This window comes from Prinia subflava, chromosome 5, assembly GCF_021018805.1.
Source record: "Prinia subflava isolate CZ2003 ecotype Zambia chromosome 5, Cam_Psub_1.2, whole genome shotgun sequence".
Classification (NCBI taxonomy): Eukaryota; Metazoa; Chordata; class Aves; order Passeriformes; family Cisticolidae; genus Prinia; species Prinia subflava.
This window is the reverse complement of record NC_086251.1, coordinates 47,879,169-47,902,233: the sequence shown is the minus strand read 5'-3', so window position 1 is coordinate 47,902,233 and position 23,065 is coordinate 47,879,169. Positions and strand designations below refer to the sequence as shown.

The following is a 23,065-nucleotide window of genomic DNA, read 5'->3' as shown; positions in this document are numbered from 1 at the left end:
GCCAGCTGAGTGTCCCATAGAGGTCAAAGTCATGGTTCACTAGGATAATAGGGCCCAGAAGAACTAAGGCTTTGCAAAACAAGCCCCAGACTCTTACCTTCAGGTGCATAAATACGTTTTTAGGAGATCCCACTTGGGAAAGTTTCAATCTGCATGTTCACTTGGCAGACACTGACAGGCAATTCAAGCTAAGCTAGCTTTATTGTACAGGGAAGCTTTGACCATCAGCAGGAACAGCTGGGGAAATACCCATTTCTGCTCTTTGTTTCATCTGCTGCAGCTGTGCAGCCTCCCCAGCAGCTGCAGCAGGAGAGAAACTGGATGGCTGCAGTGGAGATGGGACATTCATGGGCAGGGATCTTGTGGAGCAACCAACCACCTGTTAGGGCAGAAAAATGGCATTCCCAACTCTTGTTCAGCAGAATGTGTTTTCTAGTTACAGATTAAACACTAATTGTGAATCATGTTTTCTTGTCACTAAAGATATCAACACAAATGCTTTCAACAAGCATCTTAATTTTTTAAATAGAGCAATTGAGGGCAATTATTGCTTGAATTTGCACATGCAGACTACATCTATTCCAGTTTGCTGCAAGATACTAGTGTTAAGGTGATATTTTTTTAATAAGCTATCGAGAAAACACATTAAGTATATTAGCACTAAACTGTGGAAAAGTGCTGTCTTTGATAATGTTTCTTTTAACTATGAATGGCAAAATAGATTCCTTTTCTGTGGGAAAAAAATCAACATTCACTCTATTCTGTTCCACTAAGCTCAGATCTTCTCTGTGCCCTATCAGTAATTTTGCTGCAGTTGATTAATTTCAGCTTTGCTACCTTCAGCAAATAAGAACATCCATTTCTTATCACAGACCTTTACTAAACACACATGCTTGATTTTGCAAAACAGCTGGAGCCCATCCCTTTGCTGCTACAGAGCTCAGACTCTTGCTTATTTTGTCTTCCACTAGTTTCTGCTCAAAGAATATGAACTCAAAACACTTCTTTTGTAATTTGCCTGATTTGAACAGAACATGCAAGCATGAAAACCTCCATATGCAACATCTGCTAAAAAAAAGTTAAAATTCAGCATAGGAAAAGTCAATTCTCGACAAAATACTCATGCATGCTCCTGATTCATGACTAGAAGGGCCTCAGTAATGGCACAGAAAGGCTATTGCTTCTCTTTTATTATCTTTTACTCTCTCACATGAGGTCTCTTACGTGGTATTTGACCTGTCAGACTTTTAACCACATTACTAGCAAATGTCTGTAATCATAAATCAGCAATTTTGGTTTTTCCACTCCAACCTGAACAAATGTCTCTGTGTTCCCAGCCCAATCTTTTTGCACATCTTGATTCATTTATGCCTAGGATCCAGTCTATGGTTCATGATCCCTCCTGTTCCTTGAGCTGCCTGAAGCATCAGATACTTTCTCCCAACAGGTTGCAGTAACTCCTTGATGAACAGCATTTTATTCAAGCAGTATTGCCAGGAGGCAGCATTAGATAGGGAGAACTCAAAAGATCATTCCTCTTATTTGTGGAATGCAGTGGTGGGATCCAGTTTTGTCACCAGCCCAATACTGAGTACCTTAAAATAGCGATTCAGTTGGTGAGTGCATTTCAGAAAGGAAGCTGTATCTAAGAGGATTATTTATATGAGTGCATGCACATGGATGCCTGTTAGAATACGCCAGATAATTTTGGGAGCTCCTATTCATCTGTCACAATTTCTGGTTTGCTGACATCTGTCTGCCTGTTTCCAAGTCAAGGCTTTCAAACTCAAGCTGTAGGGCAGGAAGACAACATACAAATGAAAGCACATGAAATTCTGATGAATTCTTTGTACTGTTCTTCCAATTTCATAGCTAAATACCTAGCACCACATTAATGTCAAAGCTTATAATCAGGCTGCAGTCAGTCAGCAGAGAAAGCCATTCTCTCTGGTAAAGCAAATGTCTCTCATCTATGTTGATGAGAAATTAGCAGATTAATTACCATCCAATTCTGATTTGCTCCTTGTTAATGTTATCTGCAATCCAGCAATAAAGTCACGTCCTTTGCACAGGCTCTTAGTATACATGTGGCTGACCTGGCAGAGCAAATAAAGCACAGATCAGGTATCAGCAAACCAAGGTGGCAAGGAAGAGTTTGATGTCACACAAGGGCTTGTGAGGATGCACACAAACCCCTTTCACAGAACCCCAAATCTGTCTCCAAGTACGAACCCAAAGTAAGAATAGATATAAAGCTGTAAGGCATTAGACCACTACCGTTCCCCCAAAAATATCACAATATACTAGAATATCCCAAGATTCAGTTTTCAATAAAAAATGTGTGTAGAAAATGAGTGTTCCAAGGCCCTTTACTTGATCTCCTTCCACACCAATCAGCTCCCCCTGGGGTTCAAAAGTGGCTTTAGTACCAGAATTGAAACGAAAACAGGCAACAGGAGTTAGGCAAAATACAACAAATGTGATAAAGGGCAGACACAACTTTGAATAAATGCTCTTTTATTACTCAGTTTGTTGAAATATTTCAATTTTCTCTGCAAGATCTGAACCAGAGCAGCAATACAGTCATTTGTCCACTGTAACATTTCCATAGGAGCCAGCATGGCAGACTTCATGCACAGGACCTAATGCTGTGTGTTCATTCCACATGAAAACTGAACCACATCCTCAAGAGCAAGAGTGACAAATTGCTTGCAGTCATCTTTTCATTGCCCAGCTGTGAGCACCACACAAAAAACCATGACATTTCTTAAGGAAAGAAAGTGAACTTGTGTGATTGTCTATCGATAATTCCTAATTACAGAGTGCCACAATCCAACAACAGAACTTCTACAGTAGGTTTGGTATTTTGGGTTTTACTATAAATAGTTGATGAGGTTTGTTTATTTGTACATTTGGTGAGGGTATAGACATGAGAAATTTTTAATGTTTTGATAGATTTCATATAGAAATAGTTTTAATTAAGTACCCAAAGCTTTAGAAAATAAATGTTTCAATAAGATCTGATTAAGACGTACTAATGAGAGAGGTATAAGAAAATGCAGTTAAAATATACAAATTTCAAGTGCAAAAAGGAACACCATTACTTCTCAACAGTTTAAACCTTCCTTCTCAAAAACCATCTCTCTCTAATAAAGCTAAAATACCAGCCTTTCAATAGGCAGCCCCACTATTCAGTTGGTAGGAAAGATACATCTATTGCACTAGAAGTACAAAGCTAAGAAGAATGCGTAATATTTTATTCTTAAACTTATTTACAAAAATATATTGCACCAATCCATTGTCCTTTTTCCAGTTAATGTTAAGGAAAAACCTATTATGTACAAAGTTAAAAACAGAAGTGCAAAAGCAGACTGAAAGAAACCAGAAAGAAGTTTATTCAAAATGTTAAATACAGTTTATTACCTGACCATAGCCCACATCCAGTATGACCTAAAATAATTTGTACCAGATATACCTGCAATTTCAGAAATCCTTCCATTTCTCTGCAGAACAAGCCTTATCTTTCACTCTAACCATCAGAGGGCCTACATAAAATGTAAAGGCTAATCAGAGCTTATCTTAACAGGTTCATTTCTCCAGGTAAGTGATGCTCTTTTAGGTAAATTGAAAAAGCTACGTAGTATTACACACGTATTTGAAAGGTAGTGATAAATCAGGCATGATGGATTTCATCCTTCTGAAACACCATGAGGAGAAGTTTGCTGATGTTTCAGGACTGATAATTCAAAGGCATTACCACTCCACGTGACATTAGCACAGCACATGGTCCTGTCTCAGTCTACCTGCCACTGGGACTGTCGTGATGCATTTCTGGGCTGTAGGTAAGGAGAACAATCATAACCCAGAGATGAAGCAACGCCTGGGAAAAGAAAAGAAATAAATTTAGCACTGACAATCACCATCCACAGAGCAGTAAATAGCTGCTAAAAAAAATAAAAAAAAATACAAGTTATAGCAGTCATGGTCAGGGGTAATGGCACTGACTGGCCAGCTCCTATACAACCACCATCAAGTTTCCCTTCTGATTGCAGCTTAGGCAGCAGAAGTCTTTTTCACAAAGACTGTTTTCTACAAAGCCTGCCTTTCCACAGGTCCCTGCTGACAGGCACCTGCCCTCCAGTGGATAATGAAGGCATTTCATCTAGCAATGACAGTTTTGCTCGATGTGAGTGAGCAATCCTCTACTGTTTAAGTCTACCAAGAAAAACTTGTCTTGCTACTTTTTCAGCTACTAGAGTGATCATTAGCCACTGAAAAAAAACCAAAGTAAGAGTCAAATATTAAAAAAAGCTTTAAAAAAAGTCATTTTCCTAAATGCAGTGCATGCAGGCATGGCAGGTTAACCTTGGCAACTGGTCACTATTATTCCATATTTCACTACTAGAAATCTATTTTCACAGGCCTTTAAATGGTAGTTTGAAGGTGTCTTTAGGACTGCTATACTAAAGTATAGCAGTGTCTTAACTGCTATACTAACAATAGCAGTTAAGCAGTTAAGTATTGTTAACTTAACAATACTTAACTGCTATTGTTAAGTATTAACAATAAGTTAATACTTAACAATAGCAAGTGTCTATAAGACTTGCTATTGTTAAGTATTATAAGTGTCTTTAAGACTGCTATACTAACAATTTGTGGGAAAAACTGAAAACTGCCAAGCAACATGACTCAAAAATCTGTTGTATTATTTGGCCCACTTTCCAAAAACCCACAGTGAGTTGTTAATTATAGACTTTTGAACACCAATCTTGCCATTTAAGATATCCTGGCATATAAACTGGCTCTAGACATCTTGCATTCAAGAAAGCAGACTCACCATGTAAATGATTACAAAGACTCTTGCTATGGGGTATCGCCTCAGAAAGATTCCCAGCCGAATGCTACGCAGGTGCCAAGAGAAAACAAAACACACAGTTCAACACTGAGCAATAAATTCCTGTTCCTCTCACCCTAGTCACCACAAACTCGAACATCACGGCTTTGTTTCTGCCCTGAATTTTCTCAAATGCACACAAGGCTTTGCTGTCTTGATTTCTACTTCATGTAGTCAAAACATTAAGCAAGAAAATTCAGACCATAAAACATATCCTCCTAATTTTTTCCCAATCACAAAAATCCTTTCACAATTAAATTCAAGTACCATGGAAGCACAAAGGACTTTCTATCAAGGTATCTTGCTTTTAAATAACTAAGAAGTATTACCAAATTTTGTTTTTTGTTGGTATTTGTTTCAAGTTTTGTAGCAGACCTTTGCTGTGAACACTGTCAATCCACTTAACTTCTCAGAAAGGGATCAAAGCAAATTTGTTGCTGGATTCAGAATGGTTTTCATTTACTAATTCCTCAAACAGATTATATTCCAAGGTAAACAGCTGCATTGGCTTAGAAGGCAAAATCTTGTCTTCATCAGGACTGGAAGAGTACAGATGATACTCCCCCACTAATACACTCTTACAGGTTTATCACAGACAGTATCAAAACTTCTGAAAGTAAAAAATGCAGAAGATGGTAATGAATTCAGTTAGATATTTTTTCATAACTTTGGGAACCTCTTGCATCAAAATCTGTGAGAGCTTTGTTTAAGTAATTGACAATAATTTGCAAAAGCCCATTAATAAAAAGATACTGATATTATAGGAAAGCACAAGTAAAGCAGGTCAATACTTAGTATTTTATACCGTACTCCAGCAGCTTTAAACTTTTCCCCTTCTAAAAGGGAACAACACACAGCAAAGTGTGTGAGTTGCAGACTGAGGGAGGATGCCAGTGACAGTCTGCATTCCCTGGGACGCTCTCACCTGAAGTGGTCGATGGTGCTGGCAGCTTTGCGCACCCTCCCGTACATCCCTGCCGCGCCGGCGTCCGCGTCCCCGAACAGCACGGGAACGCTGCGCAGACGAGCGCCTGCGCCAGGGACACAGAGAAAAAAATCACACAGGCTTCTTAAATTATTTTTTACTCTCATACAGTGAAGCTGATTAGCATTACTGACACTGACTTGTATATTCAACAATTTTTTACTTTATTTACACTTTTACTATGTATCAATTTTATATATAAAAAAGATAATGTTACTTTTGTGTAACTAAACTTCAGCCTTCTGAAGTTACTTAAGAAAACTGCTTTGAAAAGCAGGGAAAAATTCTGGACTGTTATTCACATCTCTTGGTGCCTGCTCCTTTTTTTTAAAGTTACTTAACATATATACAAAATGACAAACTTTGAAAAGTAACATCTCAACAGCATGGATCAACTGCTGAGGTTGTCCCAGAGATACAGGACTGACAAACCATCCTCATCAGAACTATCATATTATATGCTGCTTTTCAAGAAAAACAGAAAGCAAAGAAGAAATTAATTTCAACCAGATCAATTCTCCAAAGGAAGTACTCCATTTGTACTCTCCTCCCAAATCCTTTTTGCAAGAGAATACTTAAATCCTGTTTCTAATATTCACTTTAAACCCCAACATACAAGTTTATTTGCACCTGTGACAGAATTGTTCCAATAGTGTCAAAGTATTGAGAATTAAAGACTAAATTTGCTTTATTAAATTTACTAAAGTCATTTGCTCACAAAAAGGAGCTTTTAGTTAACTCTTTATTATGATACTGGCTGCTGCTGTAGAGAAGGTCTGTAGAATAAGCAGTCCATTTTCAGCACTTATTTTTCCTTACAAACTCAGACTTTCAGGGAAAGGCATTAGGAAACAAAAAAAGCCCGGACTGCAGAAAAGACAAGATTTTAAGTACTGCATTTCCTGTTTACCTTCAGCACCATCAATGCCTGCCATGTTAATGGAGGGTCCATTAGCACTGGTGCCTTGGACAGCCTTCAGCTGCTGCTCCAGCCGCTCCAGCTGGTACACAAGGGAGTTCTTCTCTGTGCTCAGGCTCTCTAACATGGTCTGCTTCTGAATTAGTGTTTCTGTCAGCTGATGAAGCCGATTTTCTAATTCTGTCTGGCTACTACTGCTTAGAGTCTTGTTTGTGAGCTAAAAAAAAAAAGCAAAGAAAAAAATCATTCTAAATTCAAACTCTGACCAACTGACACATGACAAAGCTCTATAATAATCTAGGCCTTAAAGAACCAAGTGACTCCACTGCTGAATTTCTGTAGGATAATGCCACCAAAACTATCACTGGTGAGTGCAACAGAAGAAACGATTTTAACAGTTGTGAATACATTACACAAGAAACGTTATGTAAAAATGTATCTTTCTGTTTTCCACCTATAATCACAGGCAGTTTCTGTAGAAGCCTAAATTTGATCACAACATTGATGCTATACCTCAGAGACAAGTTTAAACAATTAAAAGTATCAACAGCAAGCTAATCCAGCCTGGCTGCCTTACTTTCAACTTGGTGAGTAGGTAAAAATGTTTTCAAGCAAGGAAGGAAAAACTCAGTACAAATGGGGAGAACCAGATGCCGTTTTACAGAAAAACATGAATGAAATGGTGAAAATGCAGGATATGTTGCAGGAGAACTGAAGAGCACCAAGGCAGAAAACCTTATTGCACTAGCAAATAGAAACTGCAAGGCCAGCAAATGGATCATGCATCTGATATGGATGATGTCATTCAATTTGCAGAAAATATTTCAAGCAAATGGGAATCACCAGAACTGTCATATGTGCAATAGCTCATCTATTCACTACAGTCTTGGACCTCAGCCACTTTGTGGCATCATGTTCCACAAAGATGTAGCTTCATTAACAAAAAACCATAATCAATAATTACAGATATACAAAATACAAATTAAGTGCCTGCAACCAGGCAGGTGCAGGTAGTCCTGAAGTTCAGCACTACCAGAAAATTCACCTGCCCAAGAAACCTGTATCACATCACCACCATTTCCAAATCCTGACACTGTGACTGCTCAGCTGACCACCCCTGACTCCAGACTACCAATTTCTCCACAAACAGCTTCCTTTGCACTATGCCAAGGTAACTTAACAGAATGAGGCCTATGCCTTCATGCTGCCCAAGGAGACTGAGGGGGTTCACAAGTACCAGGAGGTTCCAAAAGGGATTACACTGATACAAGGGAAACAGGTCCATCAACACAGCAGCAGAACTTAGTAAAGACTTAAACACAAACAACCCAGTTCAACTGTTGATGCTGAGCAGGTACACAGGAGTGAAGAAAGTGGCCAGGCTCACACACTGGCCCCCACTGCCACTGGCCAAGGCAGAACAGTGGGCCAGGTGGGTCACTGGGTCTGCAGGATATAATGTAGGTTCTTTGAACAGTTACAAGATCTTGCCAGAATTCACAATGACCTAATCAAACTCCAACTCTTTTTTAGTTTGCAAAGAGAAGAATGTTGATCCAACACCCCCCACCAGGTCTAGTTGGGACAGTGTTTCCCCCACCCCCTTTATATAAAAGCACATACAACTATAAAATAGGCTATTTACGTGGTTCCCTTCTTGTATTCCCTACTCTCAAAACTCTACTCTTTATTGAAAACAAGTACACTGTACATCACTAGTAGAATGCTTACAGGATTTTTCAGGCTTGTTTAGTCAAATGAGTAGTTCCTATCACTGTTTTCATAACTGAAGGTGATAAAATAATTTTCTATACACACCTGATTTCTGAGCTTCTGAATTTCTTCCTCTCTGTCTTTTATTCTGCTTTGCAAAGTATTCTTTGTTCGATACAATTCTTCTTCAGTATAATGGAGTTCCTATAAAATTTATCACAATTACACGTAAAACAATTTATACATATATGTATTTTGAAAGACAAACCCCAGTTAACTAGAGTTCCACAACAGAACACAAGAAAGCAATATGCTGCAATCAAATACAAACTGAAATATTATCTTAGTTACATGTCTTGCTAGGATGGGTGGTATGGGGATAAGAGAGAGCTGAGTATCAAGACACAACCCCTACAAGGCCAATAGAATTCTTTTGTGGAGGCTGCCCTAATATAAATATCAATCCAGACTAGTTTACCAGGAATCACACAATTTCACTGGGACCACAATTTTTATCTTCCTTACACTTTCACCATTTGTTGTAGTGCTATCTTAAAACTGTGTCAATAATATAACAATTACAAAATACTTAGGGGGTATCTGTATTCCTAAAACAAACTCTTTAATTCAAAATACCATTCTTTAAACATGTTTGAAAACCGTTGGCACAGCTACCTATAATTCTGTAGGACATACATCTTCCTCTAAAGTTTAGGATAAATTAACATAACAGATGTGAAAGGAGAAGGAATATTAGTAAAAAAATTACTGAAATTAAATCTAACTGTAAATTTTGTCATTCCCATGATTTAGTGGCTATTTTAGCTCCCACTTATAGACCTGTCAAGCTTATGTTTTAAGACAATCTTCAAATCACTATCACTTCAGCTGTCAGTTGCTACAGAAAACAGATAATCCTGTTCTCCCTTTGAACCACCAGATGTACAAAAAAATAACACCTCTACTTATTTTCCATCTTCAGTTTCAGAAACCTTATGACAATAGTTAAAGCAACTCCCAGACAGAACTGACCATAATTACATTAAGTATCAACACAAGCAATTATGGTAAAAGCACATGTTAATGGGTGTCATCAAAGGAAGATTTCAGTTTCTGCAATAACTGATGCTTTTTTAAATTCACCTCACTCTTTCTATTGACTTAAAGCATATTCCTCAGAAGGGCAGGAGTAACAAAATACAATCTACCATCTGCTTTGACATAATAAACATCAGCTACCCATCAAGAGCAGACCTCGACTTTTGCCTTTTAATTAGTTCAAGCTGCAAGCATCCCATTAAAATGTAATTTCGGAAAGGAGAGATAATCCTGTAAGATAAATTGTTCCTAGTAGATACAGAGGACTCCTGCTTTCTTTGTTATTAATTCTCTTTACATAAGCTTTTTCTTACAAGGAAAATTTTTAACAGGGTGCAAAGCATTTGTCCAATTCCTACTGCATAATAAGTCTGTTCACATGAAATACGAGTTTGCCTTTTTTTCCCCCGCTCTCTTTATAGCACAAAACTGCTTAAATCAAAGCAGCATTTGCTCAAAAAGATGACACAATCAGACAGAATTCATCAACATAATTTTATTAGCAATTTTTCTACTAGAGCAGTTTAGGAGTAATGACAATTAGATTCAGAACTAAGAGTAACAAATGGATTAAATAAATTACCTCTAAATTGGTACTATAATGACATTGTTTTACAAGCTACAACTTATGTATTAACTGAGCACAGGAAGTTTCACAGCAGCCACTTCCAGCACTAGGGTTTTTTGATATAATAAAAATGTTACACTTGTTACTCTATCTCTGTTGTTTGATTGTTTCCCTGCTGAATAAAATCCAAGATCCTGATCAATCCTGGACTCCCTTAGGGTCCTGGTTATTCAGTGGGATCTCTGTTCATCAGCAGTATCCAAAAAGCTCTCACCATTGCTTAGTCCTGGCTGCACTGTCCTTGGCCTAGTGACATTCACCAAGCTTTTGGGGATTTCTTTGGAGTACTAGACAAAATATTAATCAAACACTGCCCAAGTATCCAAATATTTTCTCATTAAGCCAAATGCTTTGCTGATGGCACTACATGAAATCTGAAACAGATCCACCTCTCAAGAACTCCTTACCTGTTTTTGTCGTTCTAGTTCAGCTTCTGCCTCTTGCTTGGCCATTTTATGTGCTGATATCTGCTCTTGCAGGTCTTGAAGCTGCTCTCTCACTGACTCAGCTTCGCTTACCTGCTGTGTCTCCATATCCTGAAATGAACACAAATGTAACAATTTCACTAACACTCAGAAATTACTGCAAATCCGTCACAGGTAACAGCAAAAGAAGTAGTGTATGCAGTATTTCTTCAAAGGAAAAGGAAGGTGTGGGTGTATTGGATAAATTACATTTGGTCATTTTATACAGAGTATTTTTAGTAACACAGTAATAAAATAAATGCATTTTGTGAACATGAAAAGCCTCTGCTTCTTCCTTTCTACTGTCTACAGGCTAAAACTGTGTAAAATGGGCTTACATGCAGCTGCTCTGTTGAACCCATTATGCCAGCAGGTGACTTGGATTACAGTGTTCAAGGATTAGCAGCTCTTGCAGAAAAGAATATTGGTGATGGCCAGAGAAATCACTATGAGTGTTAGGAAAGAAATGCTTCCCTCAGAGGGAGTACAAGCAGTGAGGGAAGAGAGAAGTAAGGCAATAAATACTAGAAACAACAGACCCACAGCAGACAAGAGAACAGTCTTTGTCATAACTAACTGCAAATCTAGGTGTGCATAGGCACAGCTACCTGCAGCTCTGTTCTCATCTGTTGTATTTGCCCCATTAGTTTCTGTATTTCTTCTCTCTGAGTGTCTCGCTCGTGTCTCAGTTCCTCCAGCTCCACCGTGCTTGCTGTGTTGCTATCCAGGCCTTCAATACCAGAGCCTTCTTTTAAGCTGTTTATCAACTTCTCTTTAGACTGAAAAAATAAGTCAATACATTATTTATAGCAGTACTGGGCAAGTGCTTAACTAGAATATGCTATAATGACTGGTTTATCTGGTTTTTTGTCCAATAATGATCCTAGAAAATGAAAATGCTTCCAATATTGATAACTTTTCTGATTTCCTGTATGCCATAAGACTAATTTTACTGAAAGCCTGTGTTATCTGTGGAAGAGTACACTTTATTCTTCACAAGTGCCTGGAATGTTAAACTTGTCATGGATAAGAATTTTGGCCCTCTCAGTCCTGAAACAGACAAGATGCACACCAACAGACACTACAGACAAAACTGATCCCCTTTTTCTCCTGCCAACAAAATCAAGAACCAAATACAGCGATGACTCTTCCAGGAAAGAGGATAAACCATTTTATGCAGAGTCAGCCTAGTGTTACCTCGACATTGACTTGTGATTTTAGGCTTTTCATATTTATTAAAACAATTAAAAACCTGTCCTTGATCATTTAACTAAATTAACTACTCTAAAAAGAGAGCTCATCTCTATCTTCAACATCTTGCTAACAATTAAAAACAAGACTCCCAACCACATCTGGACATGGTGTCTTTGACAATTTATATAAGTTGCCACAAAAATACCTGATTTTGCCACTGCTCATGTAACGTTAATCACAAGCCATCTTCCAGGACATGGAAAAATATTCTCCAGTTACATGTTAAGTATCCATTCTATGCTATGCTTCAGCCTCAAGCAGAACAGAGGATTTATCTTGAATCAATAATACTGGATATGGAATAAATTGTAGGTTTCATCTACTTAACCATCTGGACTCTTGGATGTGGAACACACTGACAGATGATGCACAATAAATGCAATGGTTCACTTGGATTTTTTTTTTTCAGGTTCAGGACCTGAACTACCACTTCAATTCCATAACTTCATCTATAAACCTAAGTTTACAAGAGGCAGACTGGCAGCTGTTCTCTATATGTATCATTACAGACATGCCTCAGAACACATTACAGGTCATTTGAAAAAAAATACCACAAGTTAGACTATTTGAAGCATAACACCTTAAACCAGTTAAAGCATACAAATCACACAGTATCTCTTCACAACAACGCTTACTTGGAGAATGCGAGTAGCTTTTTGTTTATAGTCAGTCAGTTCCTGTTTTGCAGATTCCAGGTGGCTTTTGGTTACTTTGACTTGCTGCTGAAGCTCATCAGCTCGCCTCTTCTCATCTAAATACTTTCTCTCTGCTACAGTTATCCCTTCTGCCAGGTTCTGACGTTCTGCTTCCACTTTACTCAGACGAGCTGCAAACTCATTCTATTAGCAATAAAGAAACAATGCTTTGTGTTAAAACACAGTCCCAACTTTAACCTAGGAAGGGAAAAAGAAAGTTTAAAAGCAACTACACAGAGCACACCACCTCCTATCTACCACCTCCAACTTAAAGACACATTACTGCTACATGGAAAGAAACTCTGCTAGCTTAAGCAAGTGGTAAATAATCCGAGTAAGAATATGCTTTTCTTTCCCTCACCACAAACAGTGGTGAGGGAATAACAATCTTCCTATTATTTACATTTATTTAGCAAACTAAAAGTAAGCTTGCTCCTCAAAAAATATTATAAATCGTAGTATGACATATTTTGAAGTACCATAAAAAAACCCAAAACAGACACTGATTAAGATTTTCAGAGATGCTACCATACATAACAAAGGCTAAATTAAGTGTAGAAAATATTCTCTATCAATAATGTACTCACATCTTTGCCACAGAAGTGATCCTTCATCTTAAGATCTCACAGTAAAATTGTGTAACAATACATTGTGTAATGACACACCATGGAAAACTAAACTGATTACTGATTGTCTTTTAAAACATGTAGTAACATTAAAGTTAGCATGAAAAAACCCAATAAAAATTGTCAACATTAATCCTCTAAAACTTTTACTCATGAAGCTTTCAAAATAACATATAAGAAATAAATTAGCATCTCAAGGGAATTTAGTGCAGCAGGCAGCACATCCTTCCAAGCAGTAAGTACCCTGAAGAGGAACTGAAGTCAAAGGGAGGAAAGAGCACATGGAACCTCACAGATCTGATCTCAAAAGCAGATCCTAAAGTCTTCCTCCCTCTTCATGTCTAACCTGCATTTGCTTGTAACTTTCTTGCTCTCGCTTGAGTGCAGAGTCTGCATCACGCAACCTCTCCTGAAGAGTTTGAAGGGCTTGATTTTGTAAACTGCTTCCTTCACTGTGGTCTTGTATTATCCTGAAATAGAGACACACATTAATTGGAAAAGATGCAAGCTAGTGTGATTTTTCCTGTAGAAATGTGACCTCCTGGCTTCCAGACCAGCTTTGAAAATTTGCCCAGTAGATTACTGCACACAGACTACAGGCATAAGCCCTGGAGTTAATGACTCACACTTCTCCTCCCTGGCCTACATTCTGGAGTATCCACATTCTAGCAGTGAGATATGTTCAGAAAAATCTTTATATTTGTGGATAAGCAAGTCTATTTTTCAAGAGAAAAAAATTCTTGGGATCTTTAGCTTCACACCTCTGATACAAACATAAATACTTTACACAAAATGGCTTTCGATAATCCGATGCCAACTGATGCCCTACTTAATACTCATTTGTCCTGTTCCCACGGCCAACTATGATAAAGCAGTTTTAGTGCAAACTTTAATCCTTGTATTTCAAATCTTTCCTCATTAGTTCATTGTTTTTTACTTTGGAAGACACTAAATTACCTATCCTGATTTTTTCAAACTTACTACTACTTGCAGAATTCCAAAGTATGAAATGACAAAGTACCGTGACTTTTCACTCTGCAGTGCTTCCAAAGCTTCTGTCCGAGCACTTAGGAGCTGGTCAGCTTCCTGCAGGCGTACTTTGAGCACAGCTAGCTGTGAATCTTTGGCACCAACAGCCTCTGTCAGATCATCCACTCGAGCCTGGAGTTCTCTAACCACCCTGTCACTCTTTGAATGGTCAGCATTCCACCTCTCCACCTTCTCCCGGGATTTGTTCAGTTCTACAAAATAAGAAGTTTCTCTGAAGTTTACAAAAGTAAATACTGCAAGCTTTTGTAAGCAGCCAGGATCCTATCCTGACCCCTCATATCTTAAAGAAAAAAATTAAATACAACCAAGTTAAAGTAAAACTGAAAATTTATGACCTACAGGAAAGTAACAAATGCCAGATTGGCTGTCAAAGCACAACCCAGAAAATTTTGGAAATGATCTCAAAATAGACATTTCCTTCTGAGTCACTCTGCAGATGACAGATTTCACCTGTCCCATCCCCTGCTATGGCCTACTGTCAAATATCCCTCTGCCAACAGAAATCTTTGCATAAAGCATCTAGTTTAATTCTAGTTTGAGTTTTTGTCACATAAAAAACAACAGAAAAAGACACCAGTCGTGAATAATGTCTGAATAGTTAGAAGCTTCTATTTTCAATCTAACACCACACATTAAATTTCATTGGATATTAAAGTTATCTGGCTTATGCAGTTACTGTGGGAAAAAAAGTGGTACCTCATTTTTATACCTAACAGCAGGAGTTTGCTCTCTGTTTTATAGTTTAATTTGTACTCACATTTTTTACATTTGTCATTTCACTTGGCTTTGAAAAAGCCAGGGATATCATATTAAAAATACTGATTTTATATTTTTACTGTCAGTTTCTAGGCATCAGAGACTATAGTTTACTACAGACAACTATACATATATGGACAACTGACTACTACAGACTATAGTTTGCAGCCAGAAAGTAGTCAGTTTGAAGTATTCAAAGGAATTTGCTCATTTAAAAATAAGTATTTTCCAAAAGCCATTAAAATGCAAGAAAAGTATTTTAAACATGGCATTTGCTGCCAGTGTTTTATTAAGATGTAAGCTTTGTAACTAACCTGAACACATCATTTTAATCAACATTTATCTTTGTAGTTGAACAAACCTTTTACTTTCTCCCATCCCATTACATGGGAAGTCATACATAAAAACTCTCTATACCCTGGAGAGTTTTTATCATAAATACACAGAGCATTGTTTCCTAGTTCACCAGCATTTTACTAATGTTATAGCTGAAGTACCTTCTTGTGTTTCTTTGGACCTTTGTATTAATGAAGCCACTTCTTGATTTAAAGACTGAACTTCATTTCGCAGCAGCTGGTTCTCCAGGCGAAGGTTGGACAGCTCATGAGATCTGGAATCATCCTGAGCTGCAAGGCTGGGGGTGGTTCCTGCACTTGGAGATGAATCCTTCAGGCCATTCCCTTGTGCTCCCAGGCCAGAGTCAGAACTGTCTGGAGTTTCTGTGCAGAGAGATGCAACTCAGAAGGAATGCAGGTATTTGGAATCTGCCTCTCTGTGAACAGTAGGTCCACGTTCTGCATCAATGGTTAAGGAACAACCATGACTATAAATCAAAACAGTTTATGCTGAAATGGAATATGGAGCTCCTTCTCACAAGAGATTGCACAAAACAGGACTATTTACACGCACCATGCAGTGTTTTTGTTAATACTGCAAGATTAAAAATTTCTTATTACATAAATGGCAACTTCATGATTTCAAAACATTAACACTCTATTTATGACTTTACTGCTCAGAGAAGTCCTCAGAAGCTGAAAAGTAACAGAAAGCACTAGATATACATAGCAACTAACTGCAGGAATTTTTAGTACAATCTCATTCTGGGTTTCCATTCAGATTTTGCAAATGCCAATTTTATTTTAAAAGAGAGAACAATAAAGGAACTCCTAGTGGTATTCTGAACAACAGTCCCCTGGAGGGAAGGAGGAACCAACAGCCTTTTCCCATCATGCACACACACATATCCTTGATTAATGCTGTGAAAGCTACAAATCCACTGTAAGAGTCTTGATTCCACCATGCAGATAGTTGGAAGCTTTGCAGCAATGTTAAGATAAAATGACAGAGCAAGCAATGAACAAACAAGCAGGCAATCCAAACATATTACTGCTGAATTTAGTGTGTCTCAGGTGAGTAACTGCTGAAAATCCGCAGGGCCAGGCTGCAACTAATTCTAAGCAAGACTGCAGTGCAATTGTTAAAACACTATTATCTTCCCCTTGTCATCACTAACCAAGCTGCTTCACCTTTCTTCTCACCACTGCAACAGTCCCTAACACCCCAGGGAACGGCGGCACACTATTAATCCTGAGCAACACCACACCCACAAGCAGCAGCACTGACAGGAAGGTTTCCTGCACATTTTCTCAGGAAATTTCCAATTAAGGCGATCCTAAGAAGTGTCATTATCCTTCCTTTGATTTATTTACAGTTTCCAACTTAGGAAATATATTAGGCTCATTTCTTTGTCTGGAAAACTCAGTAATTAATTAAGCTAATTAAGCAAGCAATGAGCCATTTATAGCACGATTAGATTATAACCACGGCAATATACAAAGTATAACGTTAATTGGTTTTGTCTATAGCTAATGTATCATAAGCTACTTCAACAGATTCTGTGCTGAATGTTTAAATGACACAGATGTATCTACAATCAATTTCAGAAAACAGCATGTTCAAATCCTGTATTGTAACTGCATTCTTTCTCATTTAGCAGCTCCACGATACAAACTCTGCTCAAAAATCCTCAGAAGCAAATTTGACAAGCCACACTGAGCAAAACAAACGTTTCTTAAGCACCAATCAGCAAGGCCATAGAGCCAGGTCTAACATATCGGCATGATTTATTACTAGTAGTAAACCTTACTAAAACGTCATGGACTCAGAAATAGAAAAATATTCACATTTGGAAATGATCCCTTTTTATGTCTAAAGATTTTCAGCATACTCAATGTAGTAAGTAAAAACCAGGCATTTAAAATACTTTACATGCTCAAAGTACTAAACAAATAATAAAGTATTCTAACTACATTATTAATAACAGAAGCACTTGCTTCAATTTTCTAAAACAACAGCAAAGTAGGACAGCACCAAGGATGGACTACAGACTGGACAGTCTGGTAGAGAACACAAGTTCCTGACCCTTCCCAGCCACATGCTTGTTTGCGTTGTTTACTTGAGCCCAGACCCAGCTTTTGAGTGCCTGGCCTCGAGGCTTTTTGAGGCCTCTGGATTTAGACTGCAGTCCTGAACTCCTCCTGGCAAACCCAGAGGCTTTATCTCTCTGGCCCTCTCATGCCTGCAGCTCTACACCAGCCTGTCTGCATCCAGCTTCCTGCAGGACAAGTGAGTCTGCCAGCACAGCCCTGCTGCATGCACCGGGCAACAGCCAACACCACTGCTGGAACAACAGCCAAAGGCCCAATGAACAAACAGAAGCAGCAGCACGTGCGCTTCATGGGGACACACGGGGCTGGCACCAGGTTAGAGCACAGCTCAGAGAGGTCAGGGGGCAGTAGCAACGAGGTAGATCCAGAGCACAAAGATTTAGGTATCAATTAGTAGTTTGTCAAAATTAGCGTAGGATCTAGTATTACCCCAGTATGAAAAAACCCGAAAGGCCCTGCTGTACCTCACCATTTGACATTCTACCACCATTAAATGTCTCATGAAGTGACATGAAGTTTCATGTGTTACCTAGCCTTACCCTAGACATACTTGGGTTTTAAGTATCTCTAGGTTCAATACTGTTTAACTACCATTGCCTTGGCTCCTGATAGAATTATCTTCAGTAGTTTTTGTGCTCTGTGTACTGGCAGACACAGAGCTAATGCTTGAAGTCCGAGAGTGATTCTGAAGGACAGGCGCCTTGCTCTTCTCCTTTTTAGAATCTATCCTTCCATTAGGTTCTTTCTCTGAACTGTTGAGAAAATCAAATAGCAGCTCATCATCAGGTTCTGACTTTTTTCTTCTCACAAAATGTGAGGCAGCTCTGGGGGTGGAAGCATTTTCTACTGCAGAAGCTGCCTCCGAGGATGTCCTACGTGCTGTTTTAACATTTGCTGTTCCTGCCAGGATTGTGGCCTTTTGGTGTTTAATATTTTCAGCTGCTGAGGAGATGTAGGCTGCTTTGGATGATGTTTGGTATTTCAGTTCTCCAGTATGCTGGCGCCCTTCAGAATATTCGCTAGCAGAGTCCAAGTTCTTATTATCATAAACGGCACTGCTTGATGTGTCCTTTTTGCTCAGAGCTGATGCAGCTCCCTGATCAACTCTGTTGAGTAGATCCTCTGCCTTTCCAGCGAGATCAGCAAGCCAAGACATGATGAGTGTCTGTTGATGAACTCTGCACAATTAAAATTTCAGGACCATACACTGCAAAAGACAGAAGGATTACAAATCAGAATCCTGCTGATAAGGAAAGATGTACTGTTTACCTCAACAACTGTTGTGTTAAGCTATTAGTGCTGTAGTTATTATAATACTTTTCTTCTACTCATTTGTTATTTGTTGTTTTGGTAACTAGTGGAAATACACCAAATCAATTTCTGAGGAAAACAGACATAACCTAGGTTTTTAAATCAAGGTTATTAAAGTCAGACCATTGCATCAGTTTCTGGTGTCATCAGCTGCTACAGAGTATCACAAAGAGAGAACAACTATAACTTAGACGTTTGGCCTGCAAATTCCCAACCTGGTTTAGGCAGATCTTCTCCCTCACAACTCAGCAGCCCGCTGCCTCTCCCGTGACACCAACACGGCGGACAGGTGCGTGCCTTCAGCTGCACCAGCCTGCGACACCACAGCGGCGGCGAGTGCCTCCACCCCAGCTCCCGGGAAGGCGGCGTTCACAGTGGCCGCTGCCCCCCACCCCCAGCACCGACTGTCCGCCGCCCTCCCCAGGCCCGGCCCCACTCAGGAGCGGCGGGAGCCTCCGCACGGCCCGGCCTCACCTCCTGCAAGCGCGGGGGACGCCCCGGCCCGAGGGGAGCCGTGAGGGGCCGGCGGTCAGCGCGGGGCCGCGGGCCGGGCCGGGCGCCTCGGCCCCATCGCTTCCGGCAGACGTGGCCGCCTTTCCGGGGGCGCCGCGCGCAGGCGCGAGGAGCGCCGCCCCGCCCCCGGCGCGCTCAGACCCCGCCCCCCGCCCGCGGGCGCCCCCTAGCGGTGCTTTCGGTAGTGTTTGAGGTGAGACTTTTCAGGATCTGCGAACGCCGCAGAATCACGGAGTTACCGATGTTGGAAAAGATCTCAAAGATCGGCGAGCCCAGCTCTTAGCCCAGCACTGCCAAATCCACCAGTAAAACCACATTCAGAATCACTAATAGTCTCCAAAAATAATGTTTCCATTTATAAAATTAGAAAAAAAAATAGCAAAAGGTTTACTGGCTGAGATCCTGAATAAGTAGTGGTATCTCTTTCCTTGGTGCTTTTTTAACATCTGTATTTTTATTCCCATAAAATATACACTGCTTGTTCCACTGACCTATTTACAAAGTCCCTGATGTCTGCTGTACAACAGTTACTTCTCAGAACCCTGTGACTGCCAGGCTGAGTGGTGAGAATATTTAATTCTGTCACAAGGGACATACAGCTTCATTAATTACCACTGAAAACTTTACTGGTGTCTTTTCATTTTACAGGTGCCCTCCCCAGGGTCCAGGCCCTGATCTGAGATGCTACACATCTTGCTGCATAGTTTGACAGGTTCTGCCTGCAATTCTCTGCAAGCATGAAAAGGGAGAGATTCATATCTAGCTGTAGACAAAAAATTAGACTTTCTGTACAAAGCCTTTAGATCCCTATTCATACTCAAAGCAGAAGTAATTTTAAGCTATAATTTACAGACGTTATATTTGCCTATTATAGCTCTCATTGTAAGGAAATTTAAGTAACAAAGCTAGAAAATATCTGCCCCAATAACTATATCACAGCATGATTAATTCACTCCCTCAAAACTCATTGGGGCATTTGGGGCTCTAAGTTTGATTTTTTTTAATTAAAAAAAAAGAGGCAGGCTGTGCAGTTGACATTGTTTTTTAATTACTATTTCCCACTTTGAGCTGATTCACAGGTCCTTCATTGATCAAGGTAAATTTTTAGGTAGAAGAGGCAGAACAGATATATAGTCATGTGACTTGTACTAAGTTAATATCTTCTGCAAGTATACTGAAATAGGGCTTTGGTGGTTAGCTTCTGTAAAAGACCATGCTGAAAACCATAAAAATTGCAAAAAATAAAGATGAATTATGTAATCCCCATTCAGCCTTCTTTTTCACGTGTCATGATATGTTAATACACAACTACATATCTGGTCTAAGGTGTTTGATGAATGCAGTATATTGGAAATGTGCCAAATATCAAGTATTGCAAAATACAGTGATGGTCACTGGATGAGTTGCTATTTGCAATTTTATTTCATTCTCAGCATTCACTGTGTGGCCTTGCACCATTCATCACAGAGTCACAGAATCATTAGGTTGCAAGAGACCTCCAGGATCATCAAATCCAACCCAACTCTAACCTCAACTAAACCATGGCACCAAGTGCCACATCTGGTCTTTTCTAAACACATCCAGGGATGGTGAATCCACCACCTCCCCAGGTAAACCATTCCAATACTTTATTACCCTTTCTGTAAAAAACCTTTTTTCCTAATATCCAGCCTGTATTTCCCTTGGTGCAGCTTAAGACTGTGTCCTCTCGTTGCTGCCTGGGGAAAGAGACCAACCCCACCTGAGCACAGCCACCTTTCATGAAGTCATAGAGAGTGATAAGGTCACCCCTGAGTCTCCTTTTCTCCAGGCTGAACAACCCCAGCTCCTTCAGCTGTTCCTCACAGGTTTTGTGTTCCCAGCCCCTCACCAACCTTGTTGCTCCCTCTGGACGTGCTCAAGCATCTCAACGTGATTCCTAAAACTGTCACTTCCTAAACTTGCTATCACTTCAATGCAGCTCTGAATAAAGAGGTATGAACTTGCCCATAACCTCATGCTATTGTCTGTGACTTTGTCTGACTGTGCGTGGGCAGAGGCACCAGGTCCTGCCCAAAAAGCGACTGTGAGGCAGCTCTGTGCTGGCTGCTCACACCCCTGTGGCAAAGGAGGGCACACAGCCTCCTCCTTTGGCTGCCTGGCATGGCCTCACCCACAGTCCCAGGGGAGCCTACCTTCGAGCTGTCACATCTGCCCACAGCACGCAGTTCACACACCCACAGCCTCTGAGGCAACTGCTGTTACTGTCTTCACATTCCACTGGGGAATTGAAGTATAGTGAGGGGGAACTAAAGATTAAATCCTCACCCGTGCCTGAACAGAGCAAAGCAGGTTTGGTCTGGTCAAAATGTACAAACTCTTGGGATGGGTCATGTTCAGTGCTAATGAATGTGTAAGAATTTCAATCATCAGCCTTCAATGCACTTCTGGGATCTGCAGGTATGGAACTTGTCCAGATGGGACTGGCCTCTCACAAACAAGGCAAAAAGTCACAGCCGGGATTTGAACATAATCATTTTCTTGGTTAGAAAGGCCAGTCAAAGCACAAATCCCTCTCTGAAAGTGGCCAACCCCAAGTAGTGAGGGAAGGTACAGCAACAGGACAGGAGGTATTTCTCAGCTACACTCTCCTTAGAATTTTGACTCAGGGACTTCCAAAGCCAAAGGGGGTATCTGCATTTAAAAGGCCTTCAAAGATTTTTAACATTTTCATTTATTTAATAATTAATAGAACTTTTCAAAGCATATGGGTGCAAAAGCATCTCAGCTAGAGAATTTGTAAACAGAGGCATAATTCTGTTTTCTTTAGCTGGATCCTCCACACCCCCACACCCCATCCCCACCTCCCTCCCTTTTTATTTTCCTTGGTATCACTGAATGATTTATAAATTGAAAATTATCAGAAAGCAGTTCTTCCATAAACATCTAGCATGGAAAATGTTAGGGTAAACTGACAGGAGTTTGAGGGGCACTTTTACAAGAACTCCATTTTAACATGAAATGATGGAAATTCTTAAGTGGCACACGAGTTTACACGAGGTGAAGGATGCAATGCAATGGACTCTGGCTAGAACATATAGCTGACTCATGGCTGGAATATTTGGAGTTAGATCACTCCTCATTTTTGCCCTGGAAAGGCTGCTCTGTCTCCACTGTTGCATCCTCTCTTTTGTGTCAAAATGAAAGACATTGTGCTTGTGTTCCTTCCTCCTCAGTGTAACTCAGCTGTATTAGGAACACACACACACACATTCTTTCAATCTTTCTGTTGTTATTGCTTGTATTTTCTTTTGTTACTCCTATTTCTTTATTTTCCTGTAATAAATCACAGTGACACTTTTTTGCAGTGTCATCACTACCTTATTTCCTTCCTCTATATAAGAATGACAGAATTAACATGTTATTCTTCTAGCAGGAAACAAAGCCAGCCCTCCTAGGCACTGCCAGAATTATCAAAGTTAGGATATCAAAAGTGTCTAGTGATGTTTAAAAAATAGCAGCTTAAGGAATACTGAGTCCAGATAGTAAAATGCCATTTAAGGATTCAGGGGGTTATTTATATTATGTCATATGCCTTTCTTCATGCATTTTTGTGACCTCAAGATACTCAGAATAAGTCTTTCAAAGGGTAGAGGCTTACCTCTAACAAGGAGAAGCATTTTGATGCAAAGAATGGACCCAGCTCATGATGTGAGTGCTGGGTGAAAGATCT

At 39.7% G+C, this 23,065-nt stretch overlaps 1 protein-coding gene across 2 annotated transcripts; it reads right to left on the bottom strand.

The window, feature by feature from the left end:
• Positions 1–2,500: 2,500 nt before the first annotated feature.
• Positions 2,501–19,470, bottom strand: GOLGA5 (golgin A5). 2 transcript variants are annotated; one of them, XM_063399247.1, is made up of 13 exons: positions 19,315–19,470; positions 18,121–18,736; positions 15,580–15,801; positions 14,298–14,517; positions 13,623–13,746; positions 12,591–12,794; positions 11,310–11,480; positions 10,645–10,773; positions 8,617–8,715; positions 6,790–7,015; positions 5,820–5,925; positions 4,838–4,901; positions 2,501–3,880 (listed from the first exon to the last, which is right to left on the bottom strand). In XM_063399247.1, the coding sequence occupies exons 2-13, from the start codon at positions 18,683–18,685 to the stop codon at positions 3,800–3,802; spliced, it is 2,211 nt and encodes a 736-aa protein (XP_063255317.1). In that variant the 5' UTR covers positions 18,686–18,736; positions 19,315–19,470; the 3' UTR covers positions 2,501–3,799. The 2 variants fall into 2 exon arrangements, with proteins under 2 accessions (XP_063255317.1, XP_063255318.1); XM_063399248.1 differs by lacking the exon at positions 19,315–19,470 and adding an exon at positions 19,056–19,226.
• Positions 19,471–23,065: the final 3,595 nt, after the last annotated feature.